Consider the following 21,544-nt stretch of genomic DNA (forward strand, 5'->3'; position numbering starts at 1 on the left):
ATTGCTAATCGTGACTAGCCGTAAGCCTAGCATAGCTGTCTTACTGTTAGGTTATTATGAGGACTTACAGGTTAATCCTACGTGCTTCCATCATCATACGAGACCGTTGCGGAGCTCATTCATTGATAGGTGACTGGGGGATTTGGGAAGTTCTTCAGGTCGCTATGGAGACCAGCCATCATCACACTTTCTGTCTTCTCAGCTCAGTGGAGGGTTGTCTTGAAATGACTCGTCTGAAGTTTCACAGTAGTATAAATGTGATATTAATTTAAATTAGGGTTAGATTAAACATTTTAATCAGATTAATCAAATGGTTGCTGGTCGATGAATCACGATTAATCACCATTTGTATATGAAAAGTTCCCATTTTCTCTGTATATTGTTGTGGGAACAGAAAGATAAATTACATTTACATGTCACTACTTGCCGATACAGAGTACTGCTACTTAATATTACAGTTCCAAAAATAACTTAGAAAACATTCAACGTTGTGTTTTCCTTATACAAACAGAGCAGTTTGCAGTAGAGATGTTAATATTTAATGTTTAACCTGCTGTCAGTTTCAGTTAAAATAAATATTAAAAGATTAAAAAATAAAAACACCTAGGAGACTCGGAGGAGCAGCTGGTCACCTAGAATAGCACTGGTCAGCCCACCTTAAGTGTTTTTTAAATTAATTTTTTCATATTTATCCCTGAGCTAGTCGGTAATGTCGATGCTAAATGCTACATTCACAACTCTTTCCGTCAGTGCTGTAGCTGCTGACTTCATACCACCGGACCCTCGCTAACGTTACGTCGTTAATTTGTTAATGTTATTTTTTTTAACGCATTAACGCAAAAACAATTGTGTGCGTTAAAGAAAGTAATCAACGTGCATTAACAAGTTAACTTTGACAGCCCTAATTTAAACGTTATGTGAAGTTTTCAGATTAAATATCTGGTTTTCAGTTTCAGGCCGAGACCCTGATCTGATTCTGGACTGGTCCCGGAGACGTTTAGAGGAACGGTCTGGAGACGGTGAGGAAGGCGGACACCGTCCCCCGGGATGGCAGTGGCGGACCCCTCCCCAGGGATGGCGGACCCCTCCCCTGGGACGGCGGACCCCTCCAGTGCACCTTCATGTGGTGCCGCACGTTGGACCGGGATGAGAAGCGTTTGTCACACTGCTGGCAGGAGAAGGGCTTCTCCTTGGTGTGGATGCGGCGGTGGCAGGCGAGCGCCGTGGACACGCGGAAGGACTTGCCGCAGTCGGGGCACTGGTAGCGCTTGGGCTCCGTGTGGATCCGGCGGTGGTTCTTGAGGGACATCAGGTTTGGGAACTCCTTCTGGCAGGAGTTGCAGAAGTAGGTCCCGGTCTTGTGGCTGTTCTTGTGGTTGAGCAGGGAGCTGGCGTGGCGGTAAGACCGCCCACACTGACTGCAGGAGAAGCTCTTGGAGCTGCTGGTCGAACCCACCGGACTCAGATCTGAGAGGAGACAGACACCAGGGGTTTAGTTCAGACCGGAAACCTGTACCGAGGTGAACAGAGAACTGATCTGGACCCCAAAGAACGGGACGGGATTCGGTGGGACATCACCGGCTCTGTGATCGGATTCGCGTCAAGAGAAACGTACGAGATGTTCGGGACAGTAAACTGACCTTTTTCTGAGTGGAATCTGGTTCAGGAATACGTTTCAGTTAAATGATGATCAACATCTCAACTACTAAATAAAACATTCATTTCAAAATCTCAAAGATGAAAAAAGAACAAAAAGACACTTTCTATTAGCGGTCTCAAACATCTGTAAAGTTACTAAAGTTACTCCGAGATGTAGTGAATCAGAAAGAAAATACTGAACCAACCCTTACTGGATCTGCATCCATATGGATTCTGGTGTAAAGCTGCTAACAAAGTTAGATTCTATAATTCAAGGTCAAATTTACAGCTAAGTATTAGTCATCTTAGTAGCGAACTAACATTGGTAGTGACCTGTCATCAGCAGGTAAGCCCCGCCCCCCTAAAGCATCCCCTGCTTTCTGGTCTGGTGGACTCTAAATGGACCATAATGTACTAAATTAACTTCATGCTGGATTGAAGAAGACTTGAAACTAGAGATTGAGACCATAAACTCATGTTTACAATGTTTACTGAGATAATACATCAAGAGAGAAGTAGGACCATTTTCTCATAGACTTCTATACAACCAGAGAGGAGTCGCCCCCTGGTGGCCAGCAGAGAGGATGTAGGGTGACGTATGTTACGTCATCTGTGGAATTCAGGGAACAATTCAAACAGGATTAGAACATTATTCATCTCATAAGGGAAACAGGAAGGGGCGGGACTTAGACTATAAAGGGAAATGAACATCTGACCGTGGACTCGTGATGAAGCTGTTGAAGGAGAAACACATTGACCTCCACCCATTTTTCAGCTATTTATTTTCAGTACTCAGCAGTAAGGGTTATAGTATATGGACAAGTTTTTCTGTTAAGAAATGAATTATCAAAACATATTTTATAAAAGTGTATAGTAAGCATTACATATATATGCATGGAAACAAAAAGTTAAAACAAAAAAGGGGTTATAGCTGTTCCAAACCAAATCTTCGTCTCCTCCTCTCTAAAACTACTTGAAATGCAGGAAGGTGTCCACTCAGAAACCAAATCAAACATGGTGGAGGAGGAAGATGCAAAAATAAAAATAGAGAATGTACAGTTATTATTTCTGTCTTCTAGATCACATGGACTCCTACAGCACTTGACGGTCACTGCACGGCTTTGACTTTCACCTTTTAAACTAGCACCGGTGCTCCTGAAAACGCTGACTGTGGCTCTTTAAACACACACAGACGCTCCAAACAGTTAAACAACGCAGTCAAATAGAAAGGAAAGAAAATAATGACACCAATAAATACAAGGTTACCATAAAAGTGTAACATAAAGGTTCAATGATGAGGACCGAATGGACTCCGAATAAAGAGGAGAATCACCGAGTCGTCCCTTTTCAATGTGAGTTTCATTCTTGTGAAACAGGAAGGGGGGGGTGAAGAGATAAATATGGAAGAGAGGGATGATGGGAAGGCTCGTCTGAGAAAGACCGTCACAACATCACTTGGTAAAAGGCAAGAAAACAATTTCCATCGTGGACAGTTCCTAAACAGAGGTCAGAGTCCATCATCTCCACAGAACAGGGGCATTGTGGGTAAGGGGGGTGTTTACATCAACACAGCTCTAAACTCACACATCCTAAAGACTAGCGCCGCCCATTACAAGTGTTAATAATAATCATAATCATAAATAAATGCATTACTACAATGATCTGTAGTCTTTTTTCCTTCTAATCAAAGAGGAGCTGATACAGTCAGAAGTACGGTTACAATACAGGATCAAACAATTTACACCTTCACTCTTCTGGTTCTGGGTCCTCTCTAGACCTGCAGCCCTACAGGGGCCCTAGAGGGGCCCAACGGGACGGGAGGGACTCGGTTTTGGTTCACAAAGACCGGTTCACACACACCACCAGTCCAGCAAATGAGGAGACAGGTAACCGAGGAGACGAGTATCAGAGGAGACGGGGAACTGAGGAGACGGGTATCAGAGGAGATGGGGAACCGAGGAGACGGAAATCAGAGGAGACGGGGAACCGAGGAGACGGGTATCAGAGGAGATGGGGAACCGAGGAGATGGGTATCAGAGGAGACGGGTATCAGAGGAGACGGGGAACTGAGGAGACGGGTATCAGAGGAGATGGGGAACCGAGGAGATGGGTATCAGAGGAGACGGGTATCAGAGGAGGTGGGGAACCGAGGAGACGGGTATCAGAGGCGACGGGGAACTGAGGAGACGGGTATCAGAGGAGGTGGGGAACCGAGGAGATGGGTATCAGAGGAGACGGGGAACTGAGGAGATGGCTATCAGAGGAGACGAGAAACCGAGGAGACGGGTATCAGAGGAGACGGGGAACCAAGGAGGCCGGTATCCAAGTGTGCCTTCCTATCGGTGTCCGTCTCTTTAATACATCTGTTAACGTTTTATGTTTAAAAAACGGATTTTTTTATTTACAGTCTAATAATAATATTTATACAACAGCTTTAGAAACACGTTGACAATCAAACTCCAAACTCTTACTGAGTTTCGCAGCCAAACTCAAACAGGAAATCTGGATCTCCGTACGACGGAACGCTAACGTGGAACTTTACTAACCTAACCTCATCAACTTTAACAGGAACTTCTTCATACTGATGAAGACCATGTTCTCTGGTAGAAGCTACTAGAGGACCTTGAGTGGAGATGGTTAACTATTTTAGTTGAAACTCGTAGGTCAAATAAAAACCTCACGATGATGCTGGTGAAGATCGGCACGACTAGTGAAAAAGTAGAAAAATAGTCGGATGTTTAAAAATAGGCCTCCAGGTTTTATTGGGATGTATTTGTCCTCAGTCGTGATCAGGTAATGCTTTCCGGACTGAACGGGGTTCTGAATCTGAACACAAATGAAAACGCTAAGCGTGGAGGTTGGCTGCTGTCGAACGGGTTTGTGTGAACCGGTTTGTGCGGACACGGTGGCGGGCGGCACTGATGTGATACCGACTCAGCACTGACATTGTGACGTCACACGAAGGAAGGAACACTCCTATGATCCTCCCTGTTCATGACTGATCCCGTATTAGTGATCAATACCTCCAGTTTCAAGATCACCTCCATATATTTCTAATCTGTGTGGGAGGAGCCTCTCCACGGTGGGAGGAGCCTCTCCATGGTGGGAGGGGCCTCTCCCTTGCAGGTCATTTCCCCATAGTTCTCACTCCATCCTCTCTCTCCCTGAGGGGGCAGAGCCTGAACCCACCTGCCCTGACACCCGTCTAGTTCCCGTCTGGAGGACTAAAATTTAGAGATCTGGAGTGCACATTTGAATGTTTTTCCTATAAGCTGTGTCTGTTCTGGTTCGGTATCATACAGCCGAGCGTCCGGCCGGTGTGAGAAGCTACGAGACACTAAAACATACACACATTTAGACCCAAGCGTCCCGTCTTCAGTCCTAAAAGCTCCCACAATTCATTGCTGCCTCCCGTCAAACCATTGAGGTACCAAAAAACAGGAAAAACAAACCAAAGCTGTCTGTGTTGAGCAGCATGTCGCCGGCATGCCGGTCTGAAATAAAAACACTTGGTGTAGACCGACTCGGTCAGAATCCGTTAAAAACCTGGTGACGAAGATTCCTCCAGACAAACACTAGAATCACCATCAGCACCGGGATGGAGGAGGGACACAACTGCAACACAGGAGCATTCAGCTGCTGGGGTTGAAATGGACAAGCATCAGACTTCCTCATGCCTCCATCTGGACCCTCACAGCAGAACCAGGTCTCTAGTCTCTAGGAGCCGGGCAGTGCAGCTGTGAGAGGCTCTACAGGGCAACATGCAGTAAGGCAGATGTAGTGAACTCATGTCTGTCTACAGTCCCATGTCTGTCTGTCTGTCTGCCTGCCTGCCTGCCTGCCTGCCTGCGAGGGACACCTCTAGAACCAGGACCTCGTGGGAAGGTCCGTGAAGGAAGCCTCAGCTCAGGATAGACAACAGTGGGTGTGTGTGTGGTGTCCATTATTTGTCATGCCTCCTTTAAGAGTCTGTTCTGCCATGCAGGACCTGGACCAAGTCCTTCACACAGGACCTGGACCGAGTCCTTCACACACAAACACACACACACACACAAACACACCAAAGCCACACATGGAAGATGAGGAGGGTGAGTAGGAGGAAGAGCTACGTTTTGGCACCTCCAGAAACCTTGGCATGTGACTGCATCTCACTCTCCCCCTATGTCCCGCCCACCTCCCACCCCCCCTCATCCCTTAGGTTATATGAAGGCGCCACCAGGCATACCCAGGAAGTTGGGCGCCATGGGACGGGGCGCCGTGGAGCCGCTCCAGTGCACCTTCATGTGGTGCCGCAGGTTGGACCGGGACGAGAAGCGCTTGTCACACTGCTGGCAGGAGAAGGGCTTCTCCTTGGTGTGGATGCGGCGGTGGCAGATGAGTTGGGTGGACACGCGGAAGGACTTGCCGCAGTCGGGGCACTGGTAGCGCTTGGGCTCGGTGTGGATCCGACGGTGGTTCTTGAGGGACATCAGGTTTGGGAACTCCTTCTGGCAGGAGTTGCAGAAGTAGGTCCCGGTCTTGTGGCTGTTCTTGTGGTTGAGCAGGGAGCTGGCGTGGCGGTAAGACCGCCCACACTGGTCGCACACATGGGACTTGAGGACCTCACTGTGGCCACCACGGCTGCGGGCTTTGGCCACTGTGCTTGGGTTGAGTCCTTGCTCTTGCATCAAAGTGAGGTCCAGACCTGACCCCCAGCCCAGCTCCTGGGAGCCTCCGGGTCGGGGCTGCTGGGGCCTGGGCTGGTGGGGCTGTGGCGTTTGGCCGTGGGTGATCTCCATGTGGAGCCTGAAGCTGGCCTGTGTAGGAAAGGCTCGCTGGCAGGACCGGCAGGTCAGCTCCCGCTGCTTCTGGTGGACGCGGCGGTGGTTGTAGAGCTGGGAGGAAACGCGGAAGGTCTTTCCGCAGTCGTGGCAACGGTGGCGCCGCGTCTCTGAGTGGATACGGCGGTGGTTCTTCAGGGCGAGCAGGTTGGAGTAGGTCTTGAGGCACACGGCACAGTGGTAGATGCCGACAGTGTGGGTGTTTTTGTGGTTGAGGAGGGAGCTGGCGTGGCGGTAGGAGCGGCCGCATTGATCACATCTGTGCAGAGACAAACAGGGAACAACAAGGGGGCGGGGCCAAAGGAGAGAAAGGGGGAGATTAGTAACGGAAAATGGTAGTTTTCTTTCACTCTTATCCAAGTTAATCTCACTTATTGGTTACCACTTTTTCTTTAGAATTATTGAGATATTCCAACTACTCAACATCCAAGAAGTTGTACATACAGGTATATGATCTGAAATCCGGCTTAAAGCTTTCAAAGATGACTACTACAAAGTGGTGTACCATTTAAAGTTATGATTTCTACAGAGGTCATAGGGGAGAGGACTGCCGGTGGGGGAGGGAGGGACATGGGGGAACTATGGACAAACAACTGGGATTCATGCGGAGGACTGGGAGGTATCTGCTGCTCCCTGCACTGCACAACAAGCTTCAAACTGATTCTTTTGCATGTGGAAACAATTTCAAAGACCTTCTGTCACAGCCTTCGTTAAAGTTTGGGTAAAGTCTGAATGTAAAGATGAAAGATCAAACATGCCCAAAACCTCCACCATGTCAGACTATAGTGGTAGCAAAGAATAATAACCACAAGACATGTGCAGTGCAGCTCGCTCAAAATACTTCCTAATCTTTCCTATGATTTCAGATTGCCAAGACATCAAAATGCAAAAGCCCTATCACATGTTCTCGTCTAATAACTGGCCTGCATCATGAAAACAAACACAAACAAATAAAGACTACAATCAAAAGCATAACACGGGCAAGGAACAAACATCAGTGCTTTAAATTTAGCTAATATGCTACACACAAAATACTGAACTCTGTGTCAAAGTTTGCTAAGAAAACAAAGCATGAAAACAATACATCTAAACATGTAGGCAGCCTAAAAAAAGCTAAAATGTGTGAAATATGCTAACTGAAAGCAAACAGGGTTGACTTATCTGGTCTCTCTCCACTAATTCAATTTGTCCAAACTTCAGAAAAATCCGAATTCCGGCACGCGTATGGTCCCAAGGAAGCCGGATTGGAGATCATATACCTGTAATAGACACGTAGAGACCTAAATTTATCTTCACTATTTTTTTTCAACTTCGAAGAATCACAAACAACTGACAAGAACTCACGTGTACCGACACTCTTCGCCCTCTCCCGGGGGTGCAGTGGCCTTCCTCCTGACTTCCATGCCTACCTGGTTGTCCCCGCAGCGGTGTCTTGCTAGACCGGATCTCCCCTGGAAACTCTTCCCACAGGTGGGGCAGCCGAAGGGCGTAGCACCCTCCTCGTGGACCTTCTGGTGGTTTCGGAGGAACCTGGCGAGCCGGAAGGCCTTCCCACACGTGTGGCAGATGTGCTTCTTCCGCTGCGTGTGGATGCGCATGTGGTTGCGTAGCGCCATGTAGTTGGTGTACGGCTTGTCGCAGAAGTTGCACCGGAAGTTGCCCGTCTTGTGGGTGTGCTTGTGGTTTAGCAGGGAGCTTGCGTGTTTGTAGGCACAGCTGCACAAGTCACAGGCGTAGGGTCTCTCGTCAGAGTCCAGGTCCACAGAGCTCCTTTCCATGCTGACGTTGGTGGAGCTGTTGGTGGAGGAGGATGAAGGCAGGTGCTGGGCCGGGCAGTCGTGGGCTGCTAGTTCATCAGCCGTGGTAAAGCCTTCACAGCAGCCATCGCACTCAAAATCCATCTGGACCCCGGGGCCCTGTGGCCCTTTGCACAGGCCAGCCGTCGTGTGGGTAGCTAGCTGCCTCTGGGTGCGGAAGCCCTTGCCGCACTCTTGGCAGTTGTGCTTCTTCTGGGCAAAGTGGAGACGGAGATGGTTTTTCATCGCCAGCCTGTTGGGGTATGTGGAGTTGCAAACGTTGCAGTGGTACTCCCCAATTTTGTGAAGGTTCTTGTGATTGGCCAAGCTGCCTGCATGCCGGTAGGTCTTGCCACATTCTTCACAGGCGAAAGGCCGCCGGCCAGTTTCAGTGGGGTCAAACTTCTGGGGCCTGGAGGTTCCAGCTGAAGAGTAGGGCTTTTTGAACCCTTGGTGGCTGTATTTCATGCCCATTGTCTGGCCCTTTGATGACTCTCCTCTCATAGTCTGCATTTGAGATGGGCCAGGCTGCTGGAAACGGGAACCGTTGGGGCCAGTTCGAACAAGGCCTTTGGCTCGGTGCTCCTCATGGAGACGGAGGTGGTTGATCAGCTGCTTTTGGATTTTGAAAGCTTTGCCACATTCTTCACACTTGTGCCTGGAGCATGGATGGGCAGAGACGAAGAAAACACAATGGTATATCGGTAAATGTGTGCAACATATCTGGCAACAAATGGACTGCGGTAAAAATGGTGAATATCTACCCGAGATATTATGCTTAATCTTGTGGGCATCCACATCACACTCAAAAAACACAAATAATTACAAACTTGATTGTGAGCTTAATTTAGATTTCACCAAAATCAAAACATGCATGCTATAAATCTCCTCTTCTCCCATCTTTCAACAGCCATCTTTAAAACATCTGCCAAAATAACATAACAGAATCATGAACCTACCTCTTCAGATCAAAGTGGGTCCTTTGGTGATTCTTCAGAGCCAGCAGATTGTAGTAGCGTTTCTGACACACCAAACAGCGGAACACACCCGTCTTATGGGACTTCTTGTGGTTAAGGAGTGAGCACGGGTGTCTGTATCCTCGTCCACATTGGTCACACTTGTGGGGCTTGTCACTTTGGTCAACCATAGGCCTACGTCCATCGCCACCATGATCACGGCTTCCTCCGGCAACCCCACCACCAACACCATCGCCTCCAGACATCCCTTTGGCTCCATTCAGGCCCTGTTTGCTCAATGAACTAGCCCGATTCTTGCCAGGGCACAGGTGGGTGATAAGGTGGTGGCGGTCAGCAAAAAACATGCCACAGTCAACACAGATGTGGTTGCGTCCGTCCATCTTGTCATTGCCATTGGCTGAGCTGCCTACAATACTCTGTTGCTGGCCGTCTGGCCTTTGGGGACCATGGACTAACTGGTGATTTAGGAGGTCCTGTTTCCTGGAGAAGCTCTGGCCACAGGTGGAGCAAATCATCCTCCAGTCCTGGTCCAGGCTAGAAGGTCCTGGCCCTGTTGGGTTATTGGCGTGGCTACGCAGGTGGCTCCTGAGGGCTCTAAGACTGGCGTAGTGATTGCCGCATACCGAACACTGATACACTTCTCCATCATCCTCGTTGTCTTTGTCGTTGCTGCCCATCCTCTTGCCTCCGCTCTGGGAGTATTGGCGTTGGCTGCTGCCTTGTTTCAGGCTGCTGGAGCTCCCGGTGGGCAGCGAGGTTCCACTGGAGCTATGGTAGTTCATGTTTCCCATGAAACCGTTGGACATGCTGCTCTGCTGCTGTTGAGGCTGCTGCCCACGACGGGGACAAAGGTGCGACTTGATGCCAGATACATCTCCGTACATCTCACCGCAGTCGGCACACACATGTCTGTCGGCCTGGCGGTGAGCAGAGTTGCTCTGGGAAAGTGAGCTGCCATCAAAACGATCGTGGAACTCCAGAGAGTCTAGCCCACTGCTATGGCCACCATCTGGTACAAAGTGGGCAGCATCGCCTAGATTTCCCGGCAGTGAAATCGGAGTGGTGGCACCACTTCCCTCCTGGACGTAGCTCTGCTGGGAGTCCAGGGTTAGCGGCTCGGGGGATAGCCAGTCATTGCTGTCGTTAATAGGCTGGTTGGAGGTGCGGCCTTTGTGACTTCGTAGGTGGCTGTGCAACGCTGCCAGGTGAGGGTACTGCTTACAGCAGATAGTGCACTGGTAGTGGCCTGTCTGATGGCAGCGTTTGTGGTTGACCAGGCTTCCTGCATGCCGGTAGCTTTTGCCACACTCCCCACACTTGAAACGCCGCTCTCCATCATCTGGAGAATTGGCCTGGGGCACCCGGCCTCCGGAGGGAGAAGACACAGAGCCCTGTGAACCAGAGCTCAGTGTGTCCGAGTTGAGGATGGAGCTGTCCTGGCCATGGGAGGCAGGGTGGGGATCGTGGGTCAGATAGTGGACTTTCAAGGTCTCCAGATCTGGGTGTCCTGCGCCACAGTATGCGCATGTGTAGATGGGATTGTTGACTGGAGGGCCCATTATGGGGTCATAGGGACCTCTTTTGTCACTGGGCAAGGGTGGCAGGGGCAGGGGGTCCCCCAGAGCAGGGGTGTACGCCGGGGACCGAACCGCACTCAGGTTGTGGGCCATGATGCCTGGGAAACTGCGCGGCAGGCCGAGGGAGGGCGAGGCGGCGTTGTGCAGCAGGATGTGCTCCTGAAAGTCTGTTTTAGTCGGCAATGCTATCTGGCACAGGTGGCAGAAACACGAGGCAGTGTCGTCGCTCTGGGAGGACTGGGCGCCACTGCTGCGCTCCGAGCCATGGAGGCTGCTGCTGCTGCTCACCATGGAGGCCCCAGGGGTCTTGAACTTCGAGTGAGTTCTCTCGTGGCTGTTTAGGGCAGCCAGGTTGCTAAATTGTTTAAAACACACAGAGCACTTAAAAGTTCCTTGCTGGTGACACTTCTTATGGTTCACCAGGCTACCGTGGTGCCGGTAGGTGCGGTCACACTGATCACACTTGAATGGTCTGTCCCAAGCGTCGTCTGATTCAGGGGACCCTTTTTTTCCGTGGTGTTCGTCTGTCTCGTGGCCTTGTAGGACGCTATGTCCAATACCACTATTATTCAAATGAGAGCGCCCAAACCCGTCTGAGAGGTCTTGGGCGAGACCGTAGTCCCTTTCGTCGTGGCCCGCCTCTTCGTGTACTTCTTCGCTCTCTTCTTCTGTGTGTGCGCTGCTGGGGGACAATGTATGGATACGCAGGTGGTTCTTCAACGCGACTGCGTTGGGCAGGGTTCGGGTGCAGACAGGACACTGGAACGAGCCCACCTCGTGAGACTTCTTGTGATTTGCTAGGCTAGCTGCGTGCTTGTAAATTCTGCCACACTGTTCACATTCAAATCGTCCGTTCTCTTCTTGCTGATAATGTGCTTTCATATGCTCTAGAAGACTTGGAGTACTCGGACAAACCATATCACACTCTTTACAGGGGTATCCCTTGGCTCGACTCATATCATGCATTGCCATAGTACTCTAGAGCGAATCGGTCGGAGGGAGTCACGGTTCACACAACAGCAATGAACAGTGATGTGAGGGAGGAGGAGGAGGAAACAGCAGTGCTTAGCTCTTCAGCTGAGGGCGGCGGCCGTTTTCTCCCAGGTGCAGGTCCAGCCAATCAGGGGCCCACCGTGGGAGGTGGTGGGCCTGCGGGGGTCACACCGGCCAATGAGGAATCACTGTGGACACAAGGACAAACAAAAGGGTTACTTCAAGAGCAACTTAACGTCCTGCATTAAGAAATAAGATACCACTGAGTTAAACTCATTCGAGCTTAATATCCTCAAACTGTCATGTATAAAAGATCATTGAACAACATTGATGATGAATACGTTTGGCAATTTAATATATTAGCTTGGAATAAAGTGCTCACAAGGTGCTGGTTACTTCCTGAAGCCCCCCACAACGTGGGAGTTATAGACCAAGTGGGCCAGATAGTCAAACTCAAGGAGGTAATGACCCGGTGGTCTTTAGTTCTGAAAGTTCTACATTTCAAAGCCTGTACTTCTACACATTGACTCGAGTAAAGAAGTTGAATCAGTCTTTTTGAACACAAGTATGTGTCCTTCTGCTGGAGTAGAGAATATCTGTATTTTGACACCTCAGGTTAGAACACAGAAAAGCAGAAACCCCTGACTTTTTAAGGAGCAGGAAACCGTGAATGTTTGGATACCGGGTCCTCGTGTACTCGTAATACTCTGATCAACGACACCACAGCAGCAGTGTGGCGTTCACCAGTCAGTAATCAGATCAACGCCTGCTTAAAGTGAGTCCACATCTGGGACAGTTTTAACAGGCTAATCTGTAATCTGTACAGATTAACAGCAGTTTATCTGAACTCCGTTACAAACACTCTCAAGTCACGTTCAAGGACTCTTCAATGACCAGTTTAGGATTCAGTTCTGACCAGCGTCACATTTCATCCAAGTGATGAATCCAGAGTCACGAGATACAGGAATAATCCTCCATAAATCCAAAATCTATAAAATCGTAGACTTGTTTTAACTGAACAGGAGAGAACATCAGCATCACAACATCCAGACATGGTCATCACACATCTCAGAACCGAGTCCTGTAGGAAACCACCAAATCAGAAATCATCCATTACAAATGGTTAAGAGACGTTCAGTGATCAGGACAGGATTACTTAATCTGACTAGTGTGAGCTACTATTGTAGACCATTGGGGGACCACAGACAGTCTCTGGTTTCTCCACATAGTCTGGTCTGGTCTCTGGACTAATGTGAGCTACTATCTAGACCTCTGGTGGGGGACAGACAGTCTCAGTCAGTTATCGATAACGTATTGCATATAGCTTATTCATTGTAAATATGAAGTATCTTAATTAACTTGTAGAAGCAGAAGAGTGTAATTTATTATTCATATAAGTGAGCGTTGCTGCTGGATATTAAATGAGAATATACATTTAAGTGTTACATGATGCTGCAGCCTGAATAACACTGACCACAATATTCAATATAATAAATCTACTTAACAGTCACAGCAGAACAATCATGTTTGATCCACATGGTCGTTAAAAGAACACTGATGGGTGATCGATTGATGAATTAATTGATTAATAATAACGTTAATTAAAGTGTAATGTGAGGATCTGATTATGTTTAAAGATATGAGAAGATGTAATTTTGGGGTCTAAATTAATAATACTTAGATTTATGTTATTATTTACTTGGGACTGTAGGAAAGAATAATAATATTTAACAAATCAAGAAGAAAGTTAATCAATGTCAATAACTGAGTCTCTCCCTATTTTATCCTAGCTTGGCACAGGAAGCAGGTGGGAAACCAGCATCTGGGACTGAATCAAGACCAGCATCCACACAAACATCAAGACCAGCATCCACACAAACATCAAGACCAGCATCCACATAAACATCAAGACCATCATCCACACCAGCATCCATACAAACATTAAGACCAGCAACAAGACCAGTCTTTCACTATTTTATGACATTTTACTAAACTAATACATTAGTTGAGGTTCAGTTAACTGATGACGAGAGAATTATACAATCTTTATAGTAATGATTATAATTATCTGTTAAAGACTGTATTATGACATTCTTGATGCGAAAAGCATAAATATACATTTGCATAGAAGACAATATAAACAAATAATTAGTAGTCACGTGGTGTTTTCATAATCACGACGTGTATTTGATATTATATTTATATATAATATGTATTATTATTGTTGTTGATTCAAATTTGGAGAGTTTTCCGTTACTTTAACGTCAGTGTGATTAAACTGAAGTTAATGATCAATAATCCGCCAGATCGACTCGTGACGCGTCTCATTCATTGTGAATCGGAGCAGCAGCCAATCAAAACTTCACATAGTGTAAACAAACCGGATCAAACTGCGCTTTAATCCCGAGCACGGCAGGACCGTCCCGGGTCTGGGGGTCTCCCGGAGTCCCGGGATGGCTCCGCTTGTTTTTTAGGGTTTTTTTGGGGGGGGGGGGGGGGGGGGGGCTCGGAGTCGACCAGCAGTCTTCACCGCTCCAGATCCCCCGTCTGGTTAACTAACGTTTACGGTCCCGAATCACCGCACATTTACCGGAGAAACACGACGGGGGAGGGGGGGGGCTCCTTGACCTTGGCCCCGTCTCCTCTCGGTCCGGTTCAGCCCCGGCGTCAATATACCGGGACAAAAGCGGGGCATCGTCCCCGACACACGGCCGACATTTGCATCGGCCGACTCCCCCGTATTTAACCGGGGGAGTGACGCCTCTAACCCGGCCGAGGAGAAGAGCCAGAAGGGAGGGGGGGAGGGGTTGACGGTGTAAAAGCGCCCGTCGTTGGCGGTGTGTCTACGGCTTGTTGCTCCGGCAGCGCGGGGACGCAGACCAGCAGCCCTCAGCCCGCTTCCACCGAGACCCCGTCTCCATCGTAAAATGGCTTTCGAGCAGCGAGCCATTTTCCCCATGCTAACGCGCTAGCATCTCCTCTTTAGCCCCACACACAGCCCGCTTGCCCGCTGAATGCAGCCAACGGCCGCGGGGACGTTTAGCTATCCAAGAAATAAAAACACAACACCGGTCACACTGTTGGTTTTTAGGACTTCATTAAAAATGGCATTTTATCGGAGCGGAGGTGAAAAGACAGTGAATATACACGGCCGTAGCTAACGTTAGCATCTAGCTAGTTAGCAACCCCCCGCGATGAGAGAAAGGGGGGAAAACGGAAGTTCAAAACAACAAAATGGTAAACAGACGCAACAAACGGGCCGCACACGAAGCTGCGCGGGGTAGCGACACGGACTCGGTTTATTTTTAGGTACGTGGAGCGCACAATAAGCGGAAACCGCCGCCGCTGCGTGAGCTCGTAGAGAGGTTAGCATTCGAGCTAACCCTGGGCTAGCCCGAAGCTACACAAAGATCTCGACAAACACCGCGGCCCCCATTGATGGAAAACGTCTTTCTGAGCCGCAGGTTTTCCCCGCTCCACACTTACCCCTCAATCGGCCTCTGCGCCCGCACGGGGGGACGATGCACGGCGCGGGGATGCAACAAGGTGCTGGTTTCACGGATTCGGCATGGTTTATTTGGTCCTCCTCCGGTTCAAACACCGACTTTTGGTTCTTGGCTCTCTCCCCCCCCTCTCTCTCTCTCTCTACCGCCGCTTCGACAACATACTTCCTGCCGCTGCCGCTGCGCACCGCGCGGAACCGAGGCGCGCGGCGCGGCGCGTCATCATGCGCAGAATGGAACGTTCGGCCAGTTTGTTGTTTGGACGGAAACTCCGTCTCCCAGATTGTGTTATTAACGCGCGTCTAGACGCAGATCAGAGACAAACACACAGACAGATAAAACCGAGCCGAACCGGGCCGAGCCGTGTTCATACATAACGTTTTTAGAGATTTTTCCTCTGATGAAAATAAGTCATCTTTATGAAAACGGTTAAATACTGATAATCTACAATTTATGTATTTTAAGTTTTCATTTCATGTATTCCTGTTTACAAATATTAATGTTTTAATACCTCCTAGTTATTTTATTTCACAAATTATTATTATTATTTTTTTAACTTGTTCAGTTACATATTTCTACGTCCAGAAGTAAAAAAAAAAAAAAAAAAAAAAGTTATTTCTCTGGTTATTTGTAATATTTCCCTCTGAGATGGAGGAGGAGTTCAAAGTACCAGATATGGGAAATATCGAGTGAAGTACAAGTACCTCAGTATAGTACTGAAGTCCAGCATTGTAGTGTATGTTCTTTTTTAAAATAAAACAAATAAACGGTATTTACACATATTGAGGCATGTTTGACTCCACCAGCAGGTGGCGCTGTAACGTGGAAACGAGCCTCGTCCAGTCGAGTCGTGTCAAATCCACCAATGAGAGCAGCCGTTACACGTTGGCGTGTTTTCAGCGAGGTGTGATGACATCACACTCCGAAGCTATTTTTCCGTTTCAGCAGTTTGACGTCGAGTTAACGAAAAAACACGTTTATCACCATGGAAACCGACTAAAAACCATAAAACAACAACAGTAGACGGTGTTTAATTAATAAGCCTGTACGTGTGGTGGTCTGTGTGGTGCATATTAAGAGCAGCTGATTGTAATAATACTACTACTAATAATAATATTAAGATTAATAAATATAATCAATAAACAAATTGATCGTTGAACAGCCACAGTTCCGCTCTTTATTCCTCATTTCATATTGTGACGGATAATGATTTCTTTGTCCTACAGATTAAAATAAAAACAGCCTGCTTGTTCGTGTACTACATGTCCCAGAATCCATTGCGTCAGCACCGACGTCATCTTAGCTCGCCGGTGTTCGTCTCGTTCCCTCGTTATTGCGCTTTAATTCGCGTCTCTGTTCCCGGTAGCAGCTGTAAACAATGGGTCCGGTAGAGGTGAGCCCCCTCTCTCTATATATATGTATATATTCATGTATATTAATAATAATAGCAACGTTTATTCACGGTAGAGCAGCTCTGAGCTCCGTCGTCGTGTTTCTGTTCACATGGATTCATTGATCTGGTGGATCATCGATAGCTGACCTCCGATCAGCTGCTTCGGGCTTCTCTGGCTTGTTGCTCAAAACGTTCCGAGAGAACCACCAGTAAAAATTCTGCTGGTCCCGGGTCCAAGTCCAGGTCCAGGTCCCGGTCTCCCGGGTCAAGGTCCCAGATCCCGGGTTATTTTTTGTCGTTGCAGGTCCAGGCCCCGGGTCCAAGTCCAGGTCCCGGTCTCCCGGGTCATGGTCCCAGGTCCCGGGTCATTGTTGTTGTTGCAGGTCAAGTTCCAGGCCCCGGGTCCAAGTCCAGGTCCCGGTCTCCCGGGTCACGGTCCCAGGTCCTGGGTTATTGTTGTTGTTGCAGGTCAGGGTCCAGGCCCTGGGTCCTGGCCCCGGGCTCCAGGTCCGGGCCCCGGGTCCTGGTCTGTGTGACTGTAACGATGAATAATAATGAGTAATGAATATTAATGAGCATGAGTGCTGGTTGTGTGTCTGCAGCTCCTCCACATGTCCGTGTTCTCCCAGAGCTCCTCCCCTTGCGGTCGCTTCCTCGCCGCCGGAAACAACTACGGAGAGATCGCCGTGTTCAGGTCCGCCACGCCGCCGCCATCCGTCTCCCGGACGCAGCATCACCGCCCAGATACTAACTGTCTGTGTTGCTGTCTGTCTGTTCTGCAGCCTGTCTGCCGCTCTGAGTCCCGACGCCACGGCGCTGAGCCAGAAGCCGGTCCTGACCTTCACAGGTGAGTGAGCGTTTTTTCAGGAGGAGCCGTTAATTATTCGTGATGTCATGTTCTGACGCTCCGCCTCCTGCAGCTCACGAAGGCCCCGTGTTCTCGCTGCTGTCCACCGACTGTCACCTGATCAGTGCCGGGAATGGAGAGGTCAGCTGCTGGAGCTGGAGCGAGCTCATCAAGAAGGTGCTCTTCTCTTTAAACGTGATCAATGCCAACGATCGCTGATCGACGCGATCGATCGGCTCCATCTTTAATCTGTCTGTCTCCTTGTTTCATCAGAACGTCAAAGTTCTCTGGACCAGAAGACCAAACTACAAGTGAGAGACTGCCCTCCCTCCTCTCCTCCCTCCGTCCATTCCTTCCTCTCCCCCCTCCTCCCTCCCTCATATAACCGGCTCCCTGTGTGGCTCATAAAGGATCACGGTCTGGTCTCTGTTCCAGATCCAGTCTGGAGATCCCAGAAATCAACGCCATGGCCCTCAACTCCAGAGTGAGAACGGCTTCAAACTGATCCTGAAGCAGCTTTAACACTTGCAATTAATCAGCTGATCTCCATTAGAGATAGGATTATTGATTATTGATGACCTCATGTCCTGGTTTTGAAGTCTTCCCGTCTCCGTGTCTCAGGACAACAGTCTGGTCCTCGGTGGAGGGGACAACAACATCCACATCATGGACCTAGAGCATGGCGTCTTCAAGGTGAGTCTGCAGGAGGTCTATGTGCAGACCATCCTGCAGCAGGTCTTTGTGCAGACCGTCCTCCAGCAGGTCTATGTGCAGACCGTCCTCCAGCAGGTCTATGTGCAGACCATCCTGCAGCAGGTCTATGTGCAGACCGTCCTCCAGCAGGTCTATGTGCAGACCATCCTCCAGCAGGTCTATGTGCAGACCGTCCTCCAGCAGGTCTATGTGCAGACCATCCTGCAGCAGGTCTATGTGCAGACCGTCCTGCAGCAGGTCTATGTGCAGACCGTCCTCCAGCAGGTCTATGTGCAGACCGTCCTGACTACATGTCTATCTCCAGTCCGTCCTGCAGGGCCACTCGGACTACGTCCACTGTGTGACGGTGAGGGACCGGGAGGCCGAGATCCTGTCGGGGGGTGAGGACGGAGCGGTGAGGATGTGGGGTGAGTGACGGGCAGCGGCCATGTTGGTGTCAGCGGCCATGTTGGTGTCAGCGGCCATGTTGGTTTCACATCTACAGCAGCAGAGTTATTGTTGTTGTATGTGTATATATATAAAATATGAATGTTGATGTCCAGACAGCAGGACGGGTCAGTCTGTGCACTGCATCGAGGTCTACAAGTACGAGGTGAGAACCCCCCCCCCCCCCCCTACCGTTGCCATGGTACCCGTGTGTGTGAACCTAACAGATTGTGTGTTTCAGAGCGTGGCCCGGCCTCAGTTCGGTAAATGGATCAGCTGTCTGACCACTGACTCCGACTGGATGGTAACCATGCCGACACACTCAACACCTCACAGCAGTAGGGGGGGGGGGGGGGGAGATTATTACCCATAATGCTTCTGTGCTCGTGTCCCTCAGCTGTGCGGCGGAGGACCATCTCTCTCTCTGTGGCATCTCCGCTCGCTGTCCCCGACCTCCATCTTCCCTCTGACGGGCGTCCAGAGACACACCGCCTTCTACCAGGACATGGTGAGGAAGAGGAGGGTGAAGATGGTGATGAAGGTGATGGAGGTGAAGGTCATGATGAAGATGTTTACTCTTCCTCCTCCATAGATCCTGGCTGTTGGCGACGGCCCATCTGTGTCCCACTGCCTGCTGGGAGGTGAAGTCAAAGCTCAGATCCCGTGTTCTCCACAGAGCCTCAACACGCTGCATCTCAACACCAACAGCTCCGAGCACCGGGTGAGACCCTGAACGCAGCACGACACACTGAACGCATCACGACACCCTGAACGCAGCACGACACCCTGAACGCAGCACGACACCCTGGACACACCACACCTGATGTTTCTTTACTCTGCTCTCATTGGTCGGTTCTACTTCCTGTTTGCAGGTGCTGACGGTGGGAGGCAGCAGCGACCGCATCGACGTGTTCACCAACCTGTCGTACAGGACCTTCTCACTCAGCTTCTGACAACAGACAGGCAGGCAGACAGACAGACAGGCAGGTTTAATAATAGATGAACAAGTTTGTCAGTATTTTTACTGTTAAACCCAACTCACAACTTTTGTATTATTGAGTATGAAGATGATAAATAAAATGTGTTGTTTTATACAAACTGTATTATTTTTTATTGTTACTATGAATATTTATGTTAAAGGGACAAAAACTACTATTAGAACGCTGCAATTAGTATTCGATTTTTTAATATTTCTTTTTAGAAACGCAAATCCCGCCCTCCGTGCACTGGCCTACCCGCATAAACGGATGGTTTTGACACGTTAAAGGAGTCATAACCTGGTTTTATACGTATCCAGCCCCCCTTGGATCGCTTTGGATCAATTCGTAAAACTTATTAGAAAAAAAAAAAAACATTTTAATCAAACATTGAGCTTGTTCTGACCCTTTTTCGTACCGCGATTTTATCACAAGAGATTACGCGCGAGGTTTTGACTGGTCCGGATGTGCATTGTATAATATGTAATGAGGCGCGCGTTGATTCGCCGCAGGAAGGACAGAGCCGGGGGGGCTTGCCTGCATGCAGACTCCAAAACATAAACAGCCCCCTGTCATGGCGCACACACTAAATGACGAACCTTACGGAATTCAGGCATTTATGTACGAACCAGAGTCGGAACCCGAACCGGAGAGTGAAGAGCCAGAGACGGTTGAAGAGACACGTTTACAGCAGGACGTCAGGTAGCGGACGGGGGGGGGTTGGGTGGTGAAAGAGGGGTGGGCTTATGCAAGTAGCCTCCACGGTGACGTCACCGTAGGCGCAGAATCAAAATCTCGTGCTTTAGGAATGCACACCCTTGTGTGCTATTCCTGTTCGGAAAAAGAGCAGAAGCGAAAAAACGGCGCCACTTTCAAACTCCAGCCTTTCAGGCAAGTTTCAACTGAGGTCAAACACAGATATGCATGTTTTAACAAGAGAAATTGCGATTTCCTGGTGATGACTCCTTTAAGTCTGATGAACAATAAAGTTTTCTGAATCACAATCTCACTATCAGAAATAGCGACAGCAGCGTGGCCGCAGAGATAACACGCGGCAGCACTCGGTGAAATGACGACAAAGATATGGACGGACCTCTAGAAGCGATGACGTCATGACAAAGATGCGTTCATGCTGCTTACTGCTAGCTAGATCGACCCGCGTCTCCATCGGCTGATTCATCAGGAACGAGACCGGATGCAGCAGGATGTACGTGAGAACGTGAGAGTAGAGCTGACTGTGAGACGAGGAGGGCGTAGCCATGGCAACGGGGACACAGCGTCCACCAGGAGAACGGCAAAGTGTCTTTATCTAGAAAGCGGTCACCTGTTGGCAACATATTTATTGGTGATGTTTTTGGAACGCCCTCTAGTGGACAGGAAGTAAAATAACCATATTGAGCATTAAATATTCAAATATAATTTGCAAAACATATGGAGTGAAATTCGAATAGTATTATAGAGGAAAATTGACAGCTCTAGTTCGGGTCCAGGTCCAGGATTTATCTAGCACGGAGTCGACACATGAAGTTAGAAGCAGATGGAAGCAGAACAGGAACCCTCATCAACTTCTCGCAGAACCTGGATTTATGACCATTTAGTGGGTTTCCGTCTCCCTGCTGCAGTACCACTCTCCACCTCAACGGACACTGATGGGCCAGGGGGCGCTGTTTTGCAATAAGTCTTATTAAAGGCTGGTTAATGTGAAATCTGGTTGTAAATATGTTAACATCAAATAAATCACATAAACTCAAGTTAAGAGACATCAGATTACTGAACAACACTATTGATTTATACGTTTGATAATTCCTAAATAGGAAAACTAATTTCCATGTTCTGTCATCTATTATTCCGTTACCTTTCCTGATTCAGATTTCCCCGTGTTT

At 48.8% G+C, this 21,544-nt stretch overlaps 2 protein-coding genes across 2 annotated transcripts; one reads left to right on the forward strand and one right to left on the reverse strand.

Moving 5' to 3' along the window:
• Nucleotides 1–772: 772 nt before the first annotated feature.
• LOC311031498 (uncharacterized protein) lies at nt 773–15,446 on the reverse strand. Its single transcript, XM_084037803.1, has 5 exons — nt 15,288–15,446; nt 9,214–11,989; nt 7,803–8,912; nt 5,864–6,717; nt 773–1,467 (listed from the first exon to the last, which is right to left on the reverse strand). Exons 2-5 carry the CDS (start codon nt 11,778–11,780, stop codon nt 998–1,000), a joined length of 5,001 nt encoding a protein of 1,666 aa, XP_083893929.1. The 5' UTR covers nt 11,781–11,989; nt 15,288–15,446; the 3' UTR covers nt 773–997.
• Nucleotides 15,447–16,573: 1,127 nt separating this feature from the next.
• Nucleotides 16,574–19,776, forward strand: thoc6 (THO complex 6). The gene is made up of 13 exons (XM_084037852.1): nt 16,574–16,697; nt 17,300–17,391; nt 17,480–17,544; nt 17,618–17,721; nt 17,818–17,855; nt 17,980–18,028; nt 18,166–18,237; nt 18,563–18,665; nt 18,801–18,850; nt 18,926–18,988; nt 19,082–19,192; nt 19,277–19,405; nt 19,557–19,776. Exons 1-13 carry the CDS (start codon nt 16,683–16,685, stop codon nt 19,635–19,637), a joined length of 972 nt encoding a protein of 323 aa, XP_083893978.1. The 5' UTR covers nt 16,574–16,682; the 3' UTR covers nt 19,638–19,776.
• The last annotated feature ends 1,768 nt before the right edge of the window (nt 19,777–21,544 follow it).

Source organism: Eutrigla gurnardus (genome assembly GCF_963514095.1).
Source record: "Eutrigla gurnardus genome assembly, chromosome: 20".
In the NCBI taxonomy this organism is placed as follows: domain Eukaryota; kingdom Metazoa; phylum Chordata; class Actinopteri; order Perciformes; family Triglidae; genus Eutrigla; species Eutrigla gurnardus.